General features: G+C 40.0%; 2 protein-coding genes across 2 annotated transcripts; both read left to right on the top strand.

Moving 5' to 3' along the window:
• Positions 1–365: 365 nt before the first annotated feature.
• Positions 366–5,048, top strand: serpinh1a (serpin peptidase inhibitor, clade H (heat shock protein 47), member 1a). The gene is made up of 5 exons (XM_073478967.1): positions 366–517; positions 2,490–3,111; positions 3,189–3,287; positions 3,651–3,883; positions 3,981–5,048. Exons 2-5 carry the CDS (start codon positions 2,514–2,516, stop codon positions 4,281–4,283), a joined length of 1,233 nt encoding a protein of 410 aa, XP_073335068.1. The 5' UTR covers positions 366–517; positions 2,490–2,513; the 3' UTR covers positions 4,284–5,048.
• A 1,870-nt stretch (positions 5,049–6,918) lies between these two features.
• acer3 (alkaline ceramidase 3) lies at positions 6,919–19,545 on the top strand. The gene is made up of 11 exons (XM_073479448.1): positions 6,919–7,029; positions 12,908–13,018; positions 13,219–13,271; positions 13,468–13,520; positions 14,699–14,780; positions 14,891–14,926; positions 15,756–15,814; positions 15,940–16,041; positions 16,508–16,612; positions 16,699–16,744; positions 16,841–19,545. Exons 1-11 carry the CDS (start codon positions 6,927–6,929, stop codon positions 16,892–16,894), a joined length of 804 nt encoding a protein of 267 aa, XP_073335549.1. The 5' UTR covers positions 6,919–6,926; the 3' UTR covers positions 16,895–19,545.
• The last annotated feature ends 577 nt before the right edge of the window (positions 19,546–20,122 follow it).

Here is a 20,122-nt window from a genome sequence, read left to right as displayed (position 1 = left end):
CAACACAAGGGCTTGACAATATCTCATGTAAATGCAAACAATACATATCCAAAAAATGGCTTCATTTGAACAGTAACACCACCTATACTTGATACAACTCTCTAGCTTCTCCAGTAGCTGGGAAACGGACACTGTCTTAGATATTAGAGGGTAACTATCATATGTTTCAGTACAACTGTAATAAGTAAGTAATGAGTAGGAACTCTATTATGGGTCAGTGGGTGGAAGTTGTCTGTGTGCTCCAGCTGGGCTGCAATTTCAGGCTTTAGGACCTGGAGGGGGAGGATTCTTCCCCTCCTGCCCCTGGATACCATGGGCGGGACCGGCCTGGAAAAAAGATTCCTGAGCACAGATTTCATGCTCTGACAGCCGGGAATGACAACTTCTGCAACTGTCCCATACACTTCTGTTTCTGACCATTAATTATTTAACTTTGCATAGAGCACATCAGCCCTGAGGGATATATTTGCAAGCGGTTGGAGGATCTCCTGCTGAATTATTGAAAGAGCCTAATAAGGTAAGATAAAAAAGTAGTGGGAGTAAGGGGGGAAGGGAGGGGATCAGTGCAGTGTTCAACTGGTGGGAACTGCCCAGACATGTGAAAAGAGGCCACAAAGTCAGATCTGTGATATGCAGTTAGAGATTCTAGTGGAGATTTAAGCAATGTGGCTCCACATTGTTGGAAAGGTTTTAACAAGTAAGAAAAAGAAGAGGAGAATGTAAAAGTATGTTGCACAAAAATTAGAAATACGTGACAGTTCAGACATTTAGGGAGTCGGCTGCAACTTTTGACCTGATTTCATCTGTGACATGGGACATCTGTCTTTCCTTTGTCTGCATATTACAAAGCCACTTACACATTTTCCAAAACACGTTAATTTTATTGATGATGTATACAGACACAGTGTCTCTTGTGCATTAAAACTGCACAAGATAAATATCTTGTCATTCATTTATACTGCTCTCATGCCTGATTAAATAAACTATTTGTAGCTGATGTGACAGGCTTGAAAGTAATGGATTACAAAGGGCATAATGAGAGTGATGTAAACGTTAGAAACTGGTTAGGATCTACGAAAGGTCCTGGAGAACATGGATAAAAATAAATGCAAACCAAATTAACCAACGTTAGTCATGGGATCATTTAAAGACACAGAGTACGATTTTCTAAATGTCAGATGCAGTGTCACTTTTCAAATGCTATTGAGGCCACATCATCAGTATTAAAGAAGCAAATTCATCTTTATTATCTGTTTTAAACCTGTCAGAAACACAGAAAACAGCCTTCTTTAAGTGGTAATTTAAAAATACTATTAAAGATGCATTTTTAAGGAGACTGTAGACAAAAAAAATCAAAATGTTAAGCCTTTTGAAAGTGAACTCATTCATTCGCATGGAGGTGAGCCTGTAAAAGCTGCAGAAATGAGTTTTGATAAACTGATTTTACAAACCAACTCATCTGTGTAAAGAAACAGATTTTTTCTGTTCAAAATATCAAAGGATCTGAACATATAACTAACTAGCCATTAACACAGTACCTCCTCTACTTAAAGCACACATCCCCTCTATATACGTGGACTGGAAAAAAAAAAACCTGACATGGTTCTGCTTGTGTCAGCACATAGTCACATTGTCCACATCATGAGGAACCAATCAGCGTCAACCAGATTCATATCTCTATGGAGGATTCTGGAAATCTTAAATCTTTTGTGTTGCCAAGACATGGAGCTGACCAATATTTTGGCTTACATACTTCCTGTTGCTGCCTACGTGGCTGTTATGTAAGTTAGTCTTTCCTTGAGGTACTGGGAGAGATCCCATTGAATGCCAATGGCTCCCCCTGCTATTATCCTTAAAGGGTAACTCCACCAATTTTATTTTAACATTTTACTTTAACATTAAAGTGTGTTTACAGGTCTTGAGGAGTACTATTGCATATGTGAAAAAGTAGTGTGAAGCTTTTTGTGGCTCCAGAGGGAGCTGCATGTATTCTGATAAATTGCCTCCAGCAATGTCACTCAGTGTCTGAGTTGCATTGTGGGTAATGTAGGCAAAGAAGGAGAATGCATTGAATAAGAAAGGTGATATCTCTGGTTCTGCTGTGTTGATTTTGATCATTTGTTTTGAAATTGTCTATAATGAGGCCAACAGTGTTATAGGAATGCAATGCTAGACCAGTGGACTGCTTATCAAGACCTGGTGCTTATATTACCCACAATGCAACTCAGCCTCTGACTGACATCATTTAGCTTTCTCTGGAGCCAGGCTTCATACTACTTTTTTCACATATGCAGTAGTACTTCCCAAGACCTGTAAACACACTTTAATGTGTAAAATTGTTGAAGTTACCCTTTAAAAACTGCCCTGAAAACCATGAATGTATCACAAGATGAGTTTGGAAAAGTAAAGTGGACAAGGTATTTTAAACTTAAATCAACTCTCAGCAGATGATGTTAATAGCTGATGTTTGTCTTCATGTCTTCTCACAGGTTTTCACTGATTAGTACCACACCATGTGGGTGACAAACCTGGTAGCCCTGCTCCTTCTGGCCACTTCAGCCTCAGCTGCCACCTCGGCTTCAGCAGACAAGGTCCTGAGTAACCATGCCACCATCCTTGCAGACAACAGCGCAAAACTGGCTTTCAGTCTGTACCAAAACATGGCGAAGGAGAAGAATGTAGAAAATATCCTCATTTCCCCTGTAGTAGTGGCCTCCTGTCTGGGTCTGGTGGCTCTTGGGGGTAAATCCTCCACTGCCTCTCAGGTGAAAACCGTTCTGAATGCAGCAAAGGTTAAAGATGAGCAGCTGCACTCTGGTCTGGCTGAGCTCCTGACGGAGGTGAGCGACCCAAAGACCCGCAATGTCACCTGGAAGATTAGTAACCGCCTGTATGGACCCAGCTCTGTCACCTTTGTGGATGATTTTGTGAAGAGCAGCAAAAAGCACTATAACTGTGACCACTCCAAGATAAACTTCAGAGATAAGAAGAGTGCTGTGAAGTCTATCAACGAGTGGGCGGCCAAGTCTACTGATGGCAAACTGCCTGAGGTCACCAAGGATGTAGAGAAGACTGATGGGGCAATGATCATCAATGCTATGTTTTTCAAACGTAAGTCTGTTTAAAAATGACATGTGTAGTATAATTCCTTTAAATGCCATCAAAGTAATTGATTTTTTTTCTCACAGCTCACTGGGATGAGCAGTTTCATCATAAGATGGTGGACAACCGTGGATTCATGGTATCCCGTGGCTACACTGTTTCAGTACAGATGATGCACCGCACAGGTAGGTGGAGACAGCATGTTCAGAATCAAATGTTGTGAAACTTAATGGTCAAATGTGTGGGATCAGACCGGGGAGGCCCAAGTGGCACTGACTCATGCAGGGGTGGCATGAAGTAAACATACATGTCAGGATAATATAATATGTGTAATTTGTCATATCTTCTTTAAATATGTCAAAAAACTGTCCGAAATCGTCTGTAGCATCTGAATTTATGTGAAATTTACTGTATCCACTATATAAAGAGCTAAAGAGAAACTGGAACTTTGAATATGGTTCACAGTATAAAGCTTGAGCAGTTCCATGAAGTGTATTGTAAGCAGAGATTGTGTAGTAAGTGTAATAAGATTGAATCTGTGTCCTCAGGTCTCTATGACTTATATGATGACAAAACCAATAAGCTGACCATCATGAGCATGCCCCTGGCCCATAAGAAGTCCACTGTGGTGTTCATCATGCCCCACCATGTGGAAACTCTGGAGAGACTGGAGAAGCTGCTGACCAAGGATCAGCTAGATAAGTGGATGGGCAAGATGCAGAAGACAGCAGTAGCCGTGTCTCTGCCCAAAGTCAGCATGGAAGTCAGTCACAACCTGCAGGTAAAAGACACGAAAAACAACGACACCTCTTTCTCAACTTCAACTCAACTCTTTCTTTTATATAAACTCAATGACACCATTTTCTGCTACCCTTCAGAAACACCTCGGGGAGTTGGGCCTGACAGAGGCTGTGGACAAATCCAAAGCCGATCTGTCCAACATCTCTGGGAAGAAGGACCTCTACCTGTCCAGCGTATTTCACGCCTCTGCCATGGAATGGGACACTGACGGAAATGAAATTGACACCAGCGTCTTTGGCACAGACAAGCTGAAAGACCCTAAACTGTTCTATGCTGACCACCCATTCATCTTCCTGGTGAAGGACCAGAAGACTAAGTCCATCCTATTCATTGGCAGGATGGTCAGACCGAAGGGTGAAAAGATGAGAGATGAATTGTAACCATGTGTTGACCTGAGCAGCTCAAGTTAAATCCCTTTACTGTATGTGTGAGTGTATATTTTCTCCTGCATCATGCTGAGAAGTGGGAAATGAAAAGTACATTTGATATTGCACAAGTGCATTCCTTTACGTCACATGCCAGCAGCACACGGTACATTCCACTACATGACTGAAGAGATGTGTTTCAACATTTTGTCCTAGTGAGCAAAGCATTGTGCACCGCCGTCATTTTTATCTTGAAGACTATTTGATATAACTATGTGCTTTTTTATGTATTGGCAGATCGCATTATGGACTGAAGACTTACATTAAGTATGATTTCCATGGTTCTCAGGAGAACCAGAATACCTGTGTAACATCATAATTAGTGTCAGCACAATCATTTCTGTTAAGTCTTAACCATTTTTGTAAAAGGTGTTCAACAATCTTATTTTTGGAGAGATTTCATGGTGCTTGCTGTTTAATTTAACAAAATGTGTTTTAGTTTATCAAGTATGGCTACATTATATTGGTTAAGTCCAAGGATCTGCCTATTCTTTGCACTGCTTTCCACCATAAGCACATTTTTTTTACCTAAGAGGCTGCGTTGCTTTTTATTGACCTACCCTGAATGCACTGGTAAAACACTGGCAAACAAACCAAATTATGGCTGGTTTAATAAGAACTATCTCAATAACAATGTATGCTCACATAGTTTGACAATTACAAAATATAAATGAGACTGTTACAAATTTCAGGTTTTTGCAATAAAGTTGTGAAAGAAAACCTACAAGTGTCACCTTCATTTTAGATAATTGGTGCTGACATTTTTTTTAGTACAGGACTGTGCTCAATCAACCAGTTTGGCTCTTGGCCCGTCAGTTGCAGTAAAATAGCAGTTTAGCCTTGGGCAGTTCTGTTGTAGTCTGGCCTCCAGTGGGATTTTCCAGCTGAATAACATGAGAACATTCCAGTGAGGGAGATCGTGTTCCCTCCTGGCCAGCTCTACTTCAACAAGGAATACGATAGAGATGCAATGGTACACGCTATATGGTAAACATAGTCTCTTAATTATTTAGACCTCAGCAAAATATTTGGGTACATCCAGATGGGTTCTGCAGCTGTTGCAATGAGCAGCAATCTCTAAACGCCGTTATCCTGCCACATGAATGCTTGCAGTAGGTTCACTACTGAAAACTTTTACAAAAACAGTGAGCGATGGTTCATTATTTAATGGAAAAAAGGTCCAATAATAGAATAGAACAATATAATTCATTTGGGAGAGGAGAAGATTAAATAGGAGATTAGCACATAAAGACAGGAGAGTGTTGTCATTGTTTCAGTGTATTCTGGAAGCTTTATAACACCACCTAGAGGACATCTGGGTGTATGACACAAAATGATTGTTTTTCATTTAGTACACAAATTGCATAATTTGTGGGTACCCACATTACAGTAATGTATCACAGGCCCTTTATCATACTGTTATATTTGCTTTCTTTGGCTGTGTGAGACTAATACATGCAATCATGCTGTCAGTCTTGGAGAATTACAAGATGAATGTGCAATCTAAACAGTTATATTTAATTAAAATACTTAAAAAGTGTATGATAGAAGCTTTTCATACAGTAGGATCTCTTAAATGCTCTTTAATAATGACAGCCTACTGTCGCATAAAAGAGGAGCTGCTTATATGGTGTGACGTATACAGTCTTGTATCTAACCTCCCTTAAAACAAAGTACTGTGTGCAGTTCACCAGTCAGCCGCCATCAGGTGAGAGATAAGAGCATGGAGCGCAGGACTGATCCGGAGACAGAACTTATCCAGAAGCCATCCTCCATGTTATAATTCAACAAGCTGACTGTATCTTTACATCTTTTTGTTATAGTCTGTTATATTATCACTGATGTACTGCATGTGTCATCATCTTGACTGTGATGTTGTATGCTTGTTGTACAGTGTTCCTCTTTTTTTTTTTTTTTGCCAGATGACACATTTCTGTCAGATGATTGCTGATGTGGCAATAAAGTACTGAACTGAAACAGTTTAATTTATTGGTTGCTTTGGGCTGCTATACTGTAATGTATGCAGTGTGTGTGTGTTCTATCGTCAAGGGGGTTGCTTTAGGGTTAGGGTTAAAAAAAAAGAGAAAAAAAGAAAGATGAATACAATAGCCACTACCATGATGAATCCCTTTATCTCTTGCTGTTATTACTTTTTAACATTAAGGTATTGTGGTTATGCATGATCTTACATCACTGAATGTCACCAGGGGACAGAGAAGGGCCCTGCTCTATCTAAACATTACAGTGTCAAAGAAAAAGACAAAAAAAAAAAAAGACTTACATTATGATAGCATTAAGTATTCAGTGTGAAGAGTTGGTACTTAATGTTTTAAGTTTTAATTAGACCAATAAAGAAAAATACTTGTTCCAAAATTGCACCCATTCTCTGGCCATAGAACGAGCTAATAAGTGTGTAACGACATGTAGTCTCGCTAGCTGAGTAGCACCCTTTGTTTACCTGGCTGGGCGTTACCTCCAGCAACCAGCGGACTACTTCTTCTGGACTTCCCGCCGCTCGCGGGGAGGAGGGCGGGAGGAGCCTCTCGCTGTGATGGGACTACAGATCCGCTAGTACCCACAGCCTCCTCCTCTTCCATCATGGCTCCCTCGTTAGACAGGCAAGGATACTGGGGGCGGCCGACCTCAACGCTGGACTGGTGTGAAGAAAATTATGTCGTCTCTTTTTACATGGCGGAATTCTGTAAGTAAACACAATTGCGTCGTTTAGAGCTAAAATGGTGACTGTGGCTCGTTGGAGGGGACTTTGGGGAGGACGGTCAGGACTGTGGACGCACAGTCGCCCCTGAATAACGTCAACATGAAGTGGGAGCAGCGGCTGTAACAATAACTTGATTTATGTTGTCATGTTAGCTCGGCTCAGATGAGTCCTCGGGCACTCAGTATGAGCTAAATGTTAGCTCATAAGCGTTAAAGCAACCACAGCTGTAATAAGGAAGACGACAGGAGACAGAGCCAGTGAACCTGCTCAGAGTCGAGCTGTTTTGCATATAGGTTTAATGTAGGCTATTATTCCGCACAGTGCAGTGAGTGTTAGCTAACGTTACCCTAAACACATCACACTTATTACCAACCAACTCATTTACATCTCAGGTCGACTCTGGACTTGGTCTCGACTGTTTCCCTACGCAAGGTGCATTCGTCATCCACGGGCACCATTCGAAAGTTAATAAAACATTTCCTTCATACTAACAGGGCGACCCGTCGCTTTGTCTAAAGATAAAAACTGGTTCCTCAAGAAGCGTTATCTCAGATTTAAACGTTGTTAGTGTCAAACTGTTCACACAGGTGATAGCTGCTGGACTTTAAACAGAAAATACAGATGGCAGACGCTTCAGCTTTTACTGCTTTCCTTCAAAAGCATTTAGACAAACTAGTCAAACATTCCCACCAAAAAAAATATTTATTCATTATTGTGCATGCAGTTTCAGCTTTTGGAGGTTAACCAGGCTATGTATACAATTTTTACTACCAGTCCTCTTTCAGCTGTGATGTATACACCCTGCACAGTCATTGTAGATTGACTGTAGAACTGATGATAAACTGATTGCAGTGCAGGTTTCACTGTATGTCCAGGACCTTCCAGTTGCTGTTATCAATGGCATAGAGGCTGCTAAGTGAAGCAACAGTTAGTCCAAGGTATACTCGAGCCAAGTGGGTCAGAGATTACCACTTTTTCATCTTCTGTGCCTTTTGTCCACACTACGAGGACTATAGTGATACGCACTTAATTTTATTGCCGTACAAAGTCCTACTCCGAGCCATTAGTTGTAGACTACATGTTGTAGGCCTGCTGTACTCAGCATACTGTATTAACTGTTTTTACTGAAATATTACTGATATTGGCACTGGTGTGAATGCAGCTTATCAAGGGTACTGACAGTTGAAGCTGTTGTTAGCACAAATGACACACGCTGGCCTAGCAAGATAGTTGTTTTCAGCTGCAGAAGAACTGTTTTGGCATTTTAACGGTGATTCAGGTTACAATGGCTGGAATGTGGCATTGTTCGTGTGGAAAAGAGACACCATCATGGTTTTAATCCTCATTTGCTGTTGGCTTTTGTGCAGGGTCACTCTTTTAAAAAATATCAGCAAATGGTAGGCAGACACAGAGGGAGGTCATAAAGACTCTCCCTCACAGGGAACAGGCGTCCCATCACATTCAGATGTTTGCAGTTGTCATTGAAATGTGAAAAAATAAACACTCCCATGCTGTTGCACTGTTGCCATGTGCTATTATCAGTAGGCAAAGTCCACACATTTTAAAATGGTCACTAAGGACTTTATCAGACAGGTAGATAAAGGAAAAGTGTCATGTTGGTTATGAAAATATGAGTTAGCAGTATTAGTTTTTACCCACTAAACATCCTGGTAAGCCCGATTGTTTCCCACACCTGAGTTTGTACATCACCACACCCAGAAGAGCAAAGTCAGGATCAACGTTGAGCTCTGCTTTATCAGGTTCTCTGTGGGCCTGATGATGTACCAATGGCGTAGTAAGCACACAGCAATGGCCTAGGGGAGGGAGGTTTATATACACAAACACTGACACAGGTTCGGCAGCCACTTCTACAGATAAGGCTGAAACGTTTTGCTCGAGGCAGATTTAACAATAGTTGTTGAAGTCTTTTTGACCTCACTACCCCAGGTTTCCTCAGCTGTTTTTAGTTTTGAAACCAGCCACACTGTCATCACTCAGCTGTCATTATTCAGCTGTCAACAATTCCAATGCAAAACGATTCTCAATGCATCTTGATTAATGTATGACATCGTCATTTATCTATATTACTGCACATGGCTACTTTTTCATCATTTAAGTTCCCCTTTTATTCAGAAAGTCCTTCCAGTAATCAGACTACAGCAGTCTACAAAATAAAAGCTGCATCTTTTCAAGACATAAACATTAGAAAAACAAAACATTTGTCCGATCTGCAGTGCCTTACACATTTGTTGTAATCTACAATAATATTGTTTTCACATAGCAGCTAGATAGCAAGATAAAGTATTCTCTCTCAGAGTTTGACGGCAAAGTTGACAGCGCCTCCTCAGATCTGGCTGATTAGCTTGGCTTACTGTAACAGTTATTATTTATGGCTGCAGATGTTAGCTTCAGGAGAAAATGGCTAACGTGATTAGTAATTGTTGTGAGGCAGAAGTCACACTCAGCGTGGGTCTCGTCCAGTTTGTGCTTCCCAGCAAGTTCATAAAATCCCACATGTGCCCCGAGATGTCTCGAAACTATGCTGTGAGTTTTTTTTTGTATCATTTGCAGATGATCTCTGCCTCCCTTTGACATACCTCCTATATAACGTACAACAACATAACTGTATTGTCCAGCTGAGGCCGGACAATCAACAATCAACGTAAGCTGCAGACTCTCAGTTGAGCTGTGTCTGCATCGATGCAGCATCTTCCACGTCCACATCGCGAAGCATCTTATAATCGTGAAATTTCCACACCTCAAAATAGTGCTACAATACATTGTCAGCAGTTATGACTGCAAATAGCAATTATTCATATGATTGTTAATGATTAACTGATTAATGCTTAATCAATAAAACATGAGAAAACTGAAAAATTATCATTACTCAGTATGTAATAATACGTATTCACAGTTTGTAGATTCTACGCAGTAGTTAAAGTGTAGTATGAGGCACATATCATCTTATATTTCTATTTTATAGTTTTTTGATTCCTATATCTATATACAGTAGTTGTCATATAGTCTGACATTTCAACTGGAGCAATTGTAATGTTACCCAGTTTCCCCTTAGGGGATCAATAAATTGTTTCTTATTCTGAAAAATGCATATCAGAATATTCCTGAGCCCAAGTTGACATTCAATGTTATTTTGTCCAACCAACAGTCAAAAATCCAATAAGATCAATTCGCTTAATGAAAGCAGAAAATTCTTATATTTTTAGAATCTGGAACAGTCAAGGTTTAGGTAGCCCTGCTTGAAAAAATACCAGCAGTCAATTGATTATCAAAATAGTTCTAGATTTATTTTGTGTCATTTAATAAAGAAAAAAAAAAATTAAAAGAGAAGGAGAAGAAGAAGAAGAAATAAAAAAAAGTGGCATTGAAGTCCATTGTTTACTGTGACCACATTTATCCATTACCTGTACCTATTAAAGCAACACTAGGTAGTTTTTCGACCTTAAATACTTGGATTTTTCGTAAACCAACGCCATAGCCAGCTAAAAAAGCCAAGAAGGTATTGTCTGAGGAGGCAAAGAAAAGAAAAAGAGAAAGTGATAGAACAGAGCCCGAATACGGATAAATATTAGACCAGCTTACACTCGGTGGCGCGAGCTGAGAGAAGAAATGGGTTTCAAGACTGAGCCTTGATGCTATTGGATTTGTAAGTCATATATTACATATATACATATTTATTATCTTACCGACTTTTACTTTGAGTTGATTTGTTGTTATGTGGTGTTCATTGGGGCACTATTTGTCCACACTTTATAACCGTAGTAAAGCCGGGAGATAATCTAATGCTGTCCGCTTCGATAGCTTACACGTTTTCATGTAGTGACTGTAAACGATGACTAACTTACTAAAACACTATGAACGTCTTGTCTTGAAAAGTTGCAGATTCCTTAGTTCATGCAGATAATCAACGTAATTGTTGAACAGTGTGGTCGGGAGGTAACGTTAGGCTATTGTTGTTATTGGTAACGTTAGCATGCTACTTATTGTTGTCGTACGAGTTGGTTGTAGTTATTACACCAAACACAACGTCAACTTGCGATTGTATTTAGTAACTCCCGAAAACATAGTTATATTTTCAGACGTTACTAAACACATTCACGCCCAAGCGTCGTGTTTTGGAAGTAACTTAGTCGGTGCAATCACTATAACCAACACGGTATGAGAATAATTCTAGCATGCTAATGTGCTGTGCAGCCTATATGCTAACAAACTACCAACTGCTATCTCTGAATCTAGCTTGTTGTTGGCACTCGATTGAGGTTTCATGTTTTTGATTGTTTCCAAATGAGGCTTCGTGATTCGCCGGCTCCGTCAACAAATTCACATGTATTAATTTTCCCCAGGGATGCTCATTCAGCGACAGTATTTACGACACTGGTAACAGATAATTGCGCTTCTCAACCAGCTGTGGGTAGTAATGAGTCCAAACTACCTAGTGTTGCTTTAATGCAAACCCAAATACTACTATATTAGCAGTATTTGACAGTTTAAGTGACAGATGCGCAGTAATTCAAGTATTCCTGTGCTGTCAATTCTATTTAAACATACTACAGGGAGCCTTTAACTGGTCATGAAACAGTCTCAGTTCAATACCAGTGCCTCTATATGGCCTACATAAATAAATGAGACCACCAGCGAGAAGATTGGCTATTTTTATATATTTATTATAGTTGTCATTATCTTGTCACCAGGTTGGAATTTGACTTTTCAGGGTTAGATGAGTCGTAAAATAAAAATGATTTCTCATGGTGGAGTGCTGAGGAGGAATTGAGGAATGTCACAGCTTGAGGAAAGAAGCTGCTCTGTATGACACAGTCGTCATTTTGGTTCATTGTGTGTGTGTTATACACGTGTCGTCCCTGCTTTATTCTTGTAGTCCTCACCAGCCTGATTTTCCCTCCACACCTGTGTTCAGTCTGATTAATTAGCCCAGCCCTGTTACCTGAGTTCTTCCCCAGTTTGCTTTCCCTCCACACCTGCACTGCATCTCCCTCATTAGCCTTTCCCTCTTTCCAGTGTTTTACAGCCTATCAGCCCTTTTCCTGTTTCTAGTATTTTTCCGTTCATTTCCCTCACCTTTTTTTTCCTCTGCCTCAGTCCACCTGCACCTCATCCCCTCATTAGGTTTATTTGTATTTAAGCCTGTGTTGTTCCCCTGACGCTTTGTTGGACTGTCCGTTCAGTTCATCCTGTTCAGTTCTCATCCTCACGTAACGCCTGTTATCCTGCTTACCTGTGTCTTTTCCCCGGTCCTCATGTGCTCCCAGTGTTCACTTTGGATTTATGGTTTGTTCTCTGTTTTTGTTTTTCTGTTGTCTTCATTCCCTTCATTGGCCAGCTTTTTGTTACTGGTCTGTCTGCTTGTCTTCTTTGAATTTTTTGGACTTATTATCAGCTTTCATTAAAGCTCGCTTTTTGTGATGAATTTGCCTGCTCCTGTATCTGCATTTGGTTCCTGTTTTTTGCATGTGTGACACTGTAGTCTGGTTTACAACACTAAAGCAAAGCTTGGTTTGTATTCGCCATTGGCATCTTTTGTCTACATGAGGCTCAAAAATCAACAAAAATGAAAGTCCTTTGTAGTAGCTATAAGCAATACAATAAAAATTAATGTAGGGTGGCAGCAAACCTAGCAGCAGAAGTGTGTGCATGAACTCCTAGTGCAGTGATGGATCAGGTTTCTGTTATAAGATACCATTCATGCTGTTGTAATGATCACAGCATGTAACCCCGGCTGACCTACTGAACCCTCACTGCTGTCATGTCACCCAATCTCAGAGGCGTTCAAATATTGCACAGGTCAAGTCATCAGGTTCTAATTTGTCTCTGTCTTTTTGAACAGGGAACACTGTCAGCAACCTGATTATGATTCTTCCTCCTATTTGTGGGGCCATCCAGACGTTTCGCGATGGTCTTGAGTTTCGCTACGTCTGCTCTTTCCTGGGACTGGCAGGTTTGTCTGTTGAAGCCACAAAATACCTGGCTCTTGATGTTACTGAAGCATAAACTCAGCTTTTGTTTATTGTAGTTATTGACAACAGCTTTTCCATTTGCACAGTATTTACGGCTAATACTATCAATCAAATTGCTAACACATGAGAATGTCCTGACTTTCTGTACAATATTTTGTTGGGTTTTCTGTTTGTCGCCCAGCTGTTGGAGTTGGTTCCTGGTGCTTCCACATGACGCTGCTATATGAGATGCAGGTAGGCTACAGTGTTACAATGCAATCTTAATATGTAAACAAAGTGTTCAATAACTTCCTGCATCCATCAGACTTTTGGGAATTGCAATGGAAATATGAGGTCAAAGTTTTGTTGCCTAATGTGATGTTAAGTTATGCTGAAACGGTGTAATCCTATAGTGATTCATTCTGTGTTTTGTCTGTATTTTTATTTGCAGTTGCTGGACGAGTTACCAATGATTTACAGTACATGCGTCTTTGTCTACTGTCTGTAAGTGGCTCAGCCTTTTTGATTTATTGCCCTTGAAGCACTTAGGACTTGCAAACACTGAAACAAGTGTGATTGTGGCTGTAAAATAAATCAGTGAATCCCTTACTGATCACTTTATCCATTCCAAGAAAGTACAGTGCATCACCTTGTTGCTGTCATGTCAACTGTATGTAATGGAAATATTGATTCTAAACTGAACTCAAGTATCTCTTTCCACTTCCCATATTCCATACCTTGTCATAAGAAATGGCAGGCATGCCTCCCAGCTTGTCATTACTGCACCCTGGCCAAAGTTTGGCTTGATATGTATCAGTAGGAGCTCCAACCAAGCACATAGCTGTAGTGGATGGACGTACTGTAGCCGCAGGACCACTTTGGACTTGCCTGTCAGCATGCTGAATGTATGGGGGGGTACATAGTGCCACTAACTGCATATTTCCCCCTTTTGTTTCACAAGAGATCACATAAATTGGTTGTGCAAAGAAGTAAGCCTATTTGGAGCAGGGACAATGACCTCTCCTCAAGTAGTAAAGCAGGCAGCAAGCACTTACTTTGGTGAAAGTTAGTCAGGTGCAATGCAGCAGGACATGGCTTAACGTACCATGCCTCTGGGAGCACAGCTCTTAGAAGAAGACGAAAAAGAAGACGAATGGACCCAGGTTCCACGTTATATCATTGTCTTTCTCATGATGGCCTTGCAACCTTACAGGCTAACTAAATGGCCTACCACCCATTTACATCTGGCAGGGCCAGCTAAACCTTGGTGGTGTTTTGCATCTACACCATGAGTGTGCATGTACTTGATGTTTATTTGTAAATAGGTCCTGTATCTGAGCACATGGGTGAGCACACTGGTGGTGACATCTCATTTGAACTCATCATCCATGTCATGGTCTTGCAAGTGCAGCTGAATGGCTTGGATTCCTGACTTTGTGTCTTAGAGTCCTTTTTTACAAATGGAATATGTACACACAATAGAGAACCCAGGTAGCCCAGGTGCTTTGAGTGGAGAATACCATCTCTCCAGCTCCAGGCCACTCTGAAACACGTTCCAATCAAAGTGAAAAAGAGAGGCCACAAAACACAAATTGGGTGTGGAGTGAAAAGGTCCTGTGTTACTCATTTAATCGTCCATTATTTTCTCTCTTTTCTTTGCATTTGTTTCCTTTTTTTTCCAGATATGAATGCTTCAAACAAGAGAACACCATCAGCTTATTTCCTATTGCATTGTTATTAATCTTCAGTGTCTCAGTCACTGTGGTGAGCATCCACTTTCCGTATAACAATAATCATTTACTTTGAATCATATTGTCAATGAAGCATAGCTTAACATCCTATCATCCTGAGTATTTCTGTATTTATTTTTGCAGGTATACTTGCAGTGGAAGGAGCCAGTCTTTCACCAGGTAAGCGTGCTCTGAGTTACAATGCTCATTGTTTGCCATTAGGGCTCAGTGCGCCTTAAGTCATTTTTACCTTGTGTAAACATTGGGCTGGCCAGCACAGCATAAAACACTCAGTTTTGTGCATGCTGGTTGTTAAACATGAAGTAGTGTTTCACATCTGAGAGGGTATACAAACTGCAACATTTAATCATATTTTAGTGTTCTGCTGTTTAAACAAGTTTTAACATTTCAAAAAACACAGTACTAAGCCTTTAACTTGGTGTTGAATCCTCAACTATGGTATCAAAAAGTTAATGCTGCCAAGCAGAAGAATAATCCCAACACCAACCATGTACAGTAACAACACAAACCTTTAAAGATAAGCACAGTGTTTGTACCTGCTTAGAGTTCACATTGTGTGTTGCTTAACAACAGTAAGGACAATGTGACAAAGCTGCATCTGTTTACTCTTTGGAGTTGACTTTGTTTACTAATCACACCGCTCTATGGGGGTTTACAACGAGGCTGATAATGTTGTCCCTGCTGGAGCAAATTAAACAAGTACAGAGTTTTAAATTCAACAATTTGATCTGATTATTTAAATCAGTGATTCAGAGAAGATAAACCTGATTTTGTATGAAAGTTTTTTTTAGGTTTAACACTGCTTTATTGATTTTGTAATGTATCAATTAGTCTGGACAGAGGAAAACAAATTAATTCTGATAAAAGATGACTAGCTGAAACCATTTATCCTGCAAGGCTGTTAGAAGGCCATGTTGGTATTAATCACAATGTACAGCTTAGGCTGCCTGTTTCAGAGCCAGATATAAGTGATTGTGTCTTCTTCTAGGTCATGTATGGTGCTCTAGTAGCTTGCCTGGTGATGCGATCTATCTTCATTGTTACATGGTAAGTTTGCCAAGAACACCCTGAAATTAAAACATTAACATATCAAAGGAATGGTGGTTCATTGATATTCAATGCAGTAATGCCTTGCCTGTGGTTTCTTTGTTTGTTTGTTTTCTTAATGTTAGGGTGTACCCATGGCTCAGACCGCTGTGTTACGTCTCTTTAGGAGTCTTCATGTTAGGTTTCCTACTGTGGAACATTGACAATATCTTCTGTGACACATTAAGGTGAGTATTTTGGAAAAATAATGATGGTCCTGTTATGTATTAACTTAGATAATTTTGGAATTCTGAGAGGAAAGTTTTTAACAGTACTGGCAGGAAAATGTTCATATCAACAGTCAGTGACATTAGCCTCATACATCATTAATCAATGCTTTTTTTGTCACATCAAATACAAGTTAGGCAAACTAGTAATGCCACTGCCTGGAAATGTGTCAGCTCATTTACTGTGGAATACAAAATTGAACTTAAACCATATTTATTAAATTTTATCAATGCATGATGCATGTTGTAAGTTTTGATATGAGAACATTTCCTTCATAAAGAACATAAAAAAAATCAATCATTTATAAAGTGGTGATGTTATACCTTTCCATTCTGGCATCCTCTGGAGAATCGCTCACTGTTGGAGACGCCACATTTGTTTTGTTATTAATTTAATTTGCTGGCTCCACACTTTTTGGTCTTTCAGAGCCAGTAGAAAAACTCTTCCCCCTGGTGTTGGAGTAGTAACACAGTTCCATGCCTGGTGGCACATCTTCACAGGCCTTGGATCCTACCTGCACATACTTCTAAGGTAAGTAACAGGAGTCAGCTAAGGTGTGTTTTGTTGTGGTAAGACATAATAATTTGCATTAAAATCTAATGTTGATTTTCTTTTAGCCTGCAGATCAGGTCTACCTACCTCAAGTACAGACCAAAAGTAAAGGTATGTGTTGCCGTTAGCCTTTGTTTAAGTTGTAGTTTTCATTTCATTACATTTATTTATTCATGTATTTATTTGTCTTGTCTTAACTTTGTCCAGTTTCTTTGTGGAGTTTGGCCCACATTGCACATTGAACCACAGAAGACAAGCTGAAATAGAGGGATGGGGACCAGCTTAAGGATGGTGACTGCCATATCCAGACACCATTGGCACAGGGACCTGCCAGTGCCCGCTGCTGGGAACTCAGCCCACAGCTAGGAGCAGGTGGACCCAAAAGCACCACCCCAGGGACCCTTCGGTTCTGCACTGTGGGGTTTTACTAAGTACAGTATAGCACTGAGTCCAGTTTTAAGAAATGGAAGATGTTTTTTCATTGATCATAATTTATTAGACTAGTGTTTTGTCATTTTATTGAAGTGTAATAATTTTATTTGCTCATTCATTTCAAATTGCAAATGTGTTGTGTAATCCGCTGCTGTGGTAAATGATGAAGGGGATTCTAAGTGCTGTATCGTAGGCAGCTGGACTTGTTTCAGTTTCTTGAAGACGTTTCACCTCTCATCCAATAGGCTTTTTCAATTCTAACTAGCTTGAAGCCTCTTGGATGAGAGGTGAAACGTCTTCAAGAAACTGAAACACGTCCAGTTCCCTACGATACAGCACTTAGAATCACCATGACCTGGATGACTGAGAACCTTCATCAACATGTTGAAGGGGATGTTATCTTAATTAGGGTTTGGGAAAAGGGAAAACGTTGTCATTGATTCAGAATTCACATTAGCATAATTATTGTTGTATGTTTGAGTCTGTGGATATTTGAATCTCTGAAGCCTAAATATATTTAAATGGCTCGCCAGACAAAAGTATAACTTAAGACTTTTATGTGTAGTTTCACAAGTAGCTGAAGGAGCTTTACTTACAACACAGTGTTGTTACATCCCTTATCAAGGAGGATTGTATTGCTTTTGGATGTGCTCACTACATATGGGATAATAACTGCTTGCTAGAAAGTGAAAGTCATGCTGTGTTAGTGTAGCTCAGCCGCCTTCAGTCGATCATTTGCTTGCCCACAGGCTTCATTTTTACCAGAAATTTTCCTATCAAAACATGCCAAGACTGGAATGATTCATTAGCATTTATGATTTGTTTTTTTTAAATGCCAAACTTGCTCTGGGATTCAAAACTGTAGTGTAATGTGTGAAACGCGTATCTTTTACCTCGTTATTATCAAGCAAGAGATGCAATGTCTATAGTTTTGTTACACAACCTCATTACACTGGATTTTGCTTTTGCTTTGGAAAGGGTTAAATATTTTCCCAGGCGCACAAAGCAAGCTGAGCCACTTTGTGCATTTGTACATCTCAAGTTTCTGTGGACAGACGACGCTTTCAGTCTTTAAAGTGATATTGCACAATAAATTTGTGCTCTGTGAAGGACTAGAATTTTACAGTCACCCCTCAAGCCCTAAGGGTTTGTTGTGTTAAAAATGTTATACCCCGTTTGTTTGGATTTGACTAGCATCTGATGGGTCTGCTCAGAAACAAATAATGCAAACATGCAGAAACATCACTGTAAATGCATCAGCTTAACTCGCCAAGAACTTTGTGTACAGTGCAGCTAGCTTAGAGGGTAGTTGGAGTTAAAATGCTAAGTTGAAACCCAGCTAATGAAGCCAGCTAACAAAGACAACCTGTTTAAGAGTAACATTTGCTATTTGTAGTTGTTAGCTTTCAGTCAAAGGACCAAGAGAGTGAATGGAAGATGTCTGAATCATTGCATCGTCATCAGCTGCAGGGAATGGGATACTAGACACAGCCAGTTCACTCGGCTCTTGTCCCCTGCCATGTTTCACTAAACCTCCTTACTACATGTACTCCATTGTAAAACTGTTTATGATACAAACACTAGGTGGCATAATTTTCCAGCTTATTTCAGACATTGCCAAGCATGCCATTGTGCATTGAAGAACTACTACCTACCTACTGCGGGATCTTTGCCTCAGTTTTCTTGTACTGCATCTGTGGTGTGAAATGAAGGCCTTCTCATTTACAATGTTTGTTTTTTCTGCTGTGAAATTGTGGAGATGTTCTGGTAACAATAGAACCTGGAGCTTGAAGTAATTGTGGTAAATTAGAAGCTGCACAACATTGTTGTTAATGGAGATATTTGTAAGTGTGTGGCCTCCTAAACTGCTGTGTGCTGGACTATGTCCTGAGACAACACATGCTACATTCATATTTCATTATGCCTACATGCTGTGTCTCTGTGTGACTCTCATATGCTAGGGTATAACCTTTGCGTGATCCCAGTGTTACAGTCATAAGCACATAAGCACAATGTATGAGAGATAAGTATTAACATTGTTCAAATGTCTGTGTGAAATCTTAAATGTGTGTCATTATCTTGAAATCACTGCTCGTCACTAGAGGGGAGCAGAGGGTGCCTTATTGTTATCCTTGCAGTGTAATCCAAGTTGCCTTGATGTTCATGATAAACCAATCAATATGTCCCTTGTGTTGTTCAGTGTGCCCTTCTCCTGATTATTAGCAGTTAAAGTATCAGGAGGACAAATGGTAACAGCTTCTTCTGCAGAGTCTGTGCCTGATTCTTCGGCCTTCCATTCATTTCATGTGTCAACATCCTAGTGACGGGGTTGTTCTGATGATGTTAACTGTGGCTGTAGATGATAATACTTGTGTGTTGAGGCCAGAGGAGCAAACTCTGCCAACATGTTTGTTGAACTTTGGTCATGTGCCAGTCTTTAATGATGTCCTGTATTGACAAATAAAAGAAAATGTCTGACATTGACAACTTTATTCTGTCTCTGTCATTTCCCTGAACTCATACACTGTTGATCATTTCATGTTCATACATGGTTTTGGACAATGGCTTGAATGTGAAACAAAGGTGGCAGTGTCACTAGATATGAGTCATTTATTTTTCTTCCACTGTTCTGAGCATCATATCAAGGTAATCCAATGTTGGCAAGGGTTTCAATTGAGTCGCGTCACTCAAAGGTGTGGTACTACTACAGCTGTGGAACAAACGTGCTGCACACCACAGGCGCTGGCACATTCCTGTAATGCTCCTCTGGCTGCCATGGAAACCATGGTGCCATGGTGGTGGTTCCCTGTTCTCATGTATTTCAACTGTAAAGCTGGCAATTGTGGAGCAGACAGAAATGTTCAAATTCAAACAAGGTTTATTTTCATGAATGTTAAAGTTACATCACTGACAAAGATCATTATATTATTATTATTGAATGATTATATTTCACACAAGAAAAATAAATAGATAACAATATATAAAAAACACATTTTAAATGTACAGACTTCTCTCAGAGCAATGTTTTAAATACTTTAGAGAAAATGTGTGGTTAAT

The sequence above is a fragment of the Pagrus major genome, chromosome 13, assembly GCF_040436345.1.
Source record: "Pagrus major chromosome 13, Pma_NU_1.0".
Lineage (NCBI taxonomy): Eukaryota > Metazoa > Chordata > Actinopteri > Spariformes > Sparidae > Pagrus > Pagrus major.
This window is presented reverse-complemented; position numbering and strand designations above follow the sequence as displayed.

Bases quoted from the DNA above. Each gene is read 5' to 3' on its own strand.
- serpinh1a (XM_073478967.1), top strand. From the start codon at position 2,514: ATGTGGGTGACAAACCTGGTAGCCCTGCTCCTTCTGGCCACTTCAGCC. The intron at 3,112-3,188 runs GTAAGTCTGTTT...TTTTTCTCACAG, and splicing joins CAATGCTATGTTTTTCAAAC to CTCACTGGGATGAGCAGTTT. The intron at 3,288-3,650 runs GTAGGTGGAGAC...CTGTGTCCTCAG, and splicing joins ACAGATGATGCACCGCACAG to GTCTCTATGACTTATATGAT.
- acer3 (XM_073479448.1), top strand. From the start codon at position 6,927: ATGGCTCCCTCGTTAGACAGGCAAGGATACTGGGGGCGGCCGACCTCA. The intron at 15,815-15,939 runs GTAAGTTTGCCA...TCTTAATGTTAG, and splicing joins TCTATCTTCATTGTTACATG to GGTGTACCCATGGCTCAGAC. The intron at 16,042-16,507 runs GTGAGTATTTTG...TTGGTCTTTCAG, and splicing joins ATCTTCTGTGACACATTAAG to AGCCAGTAGAAAAACTCTTC.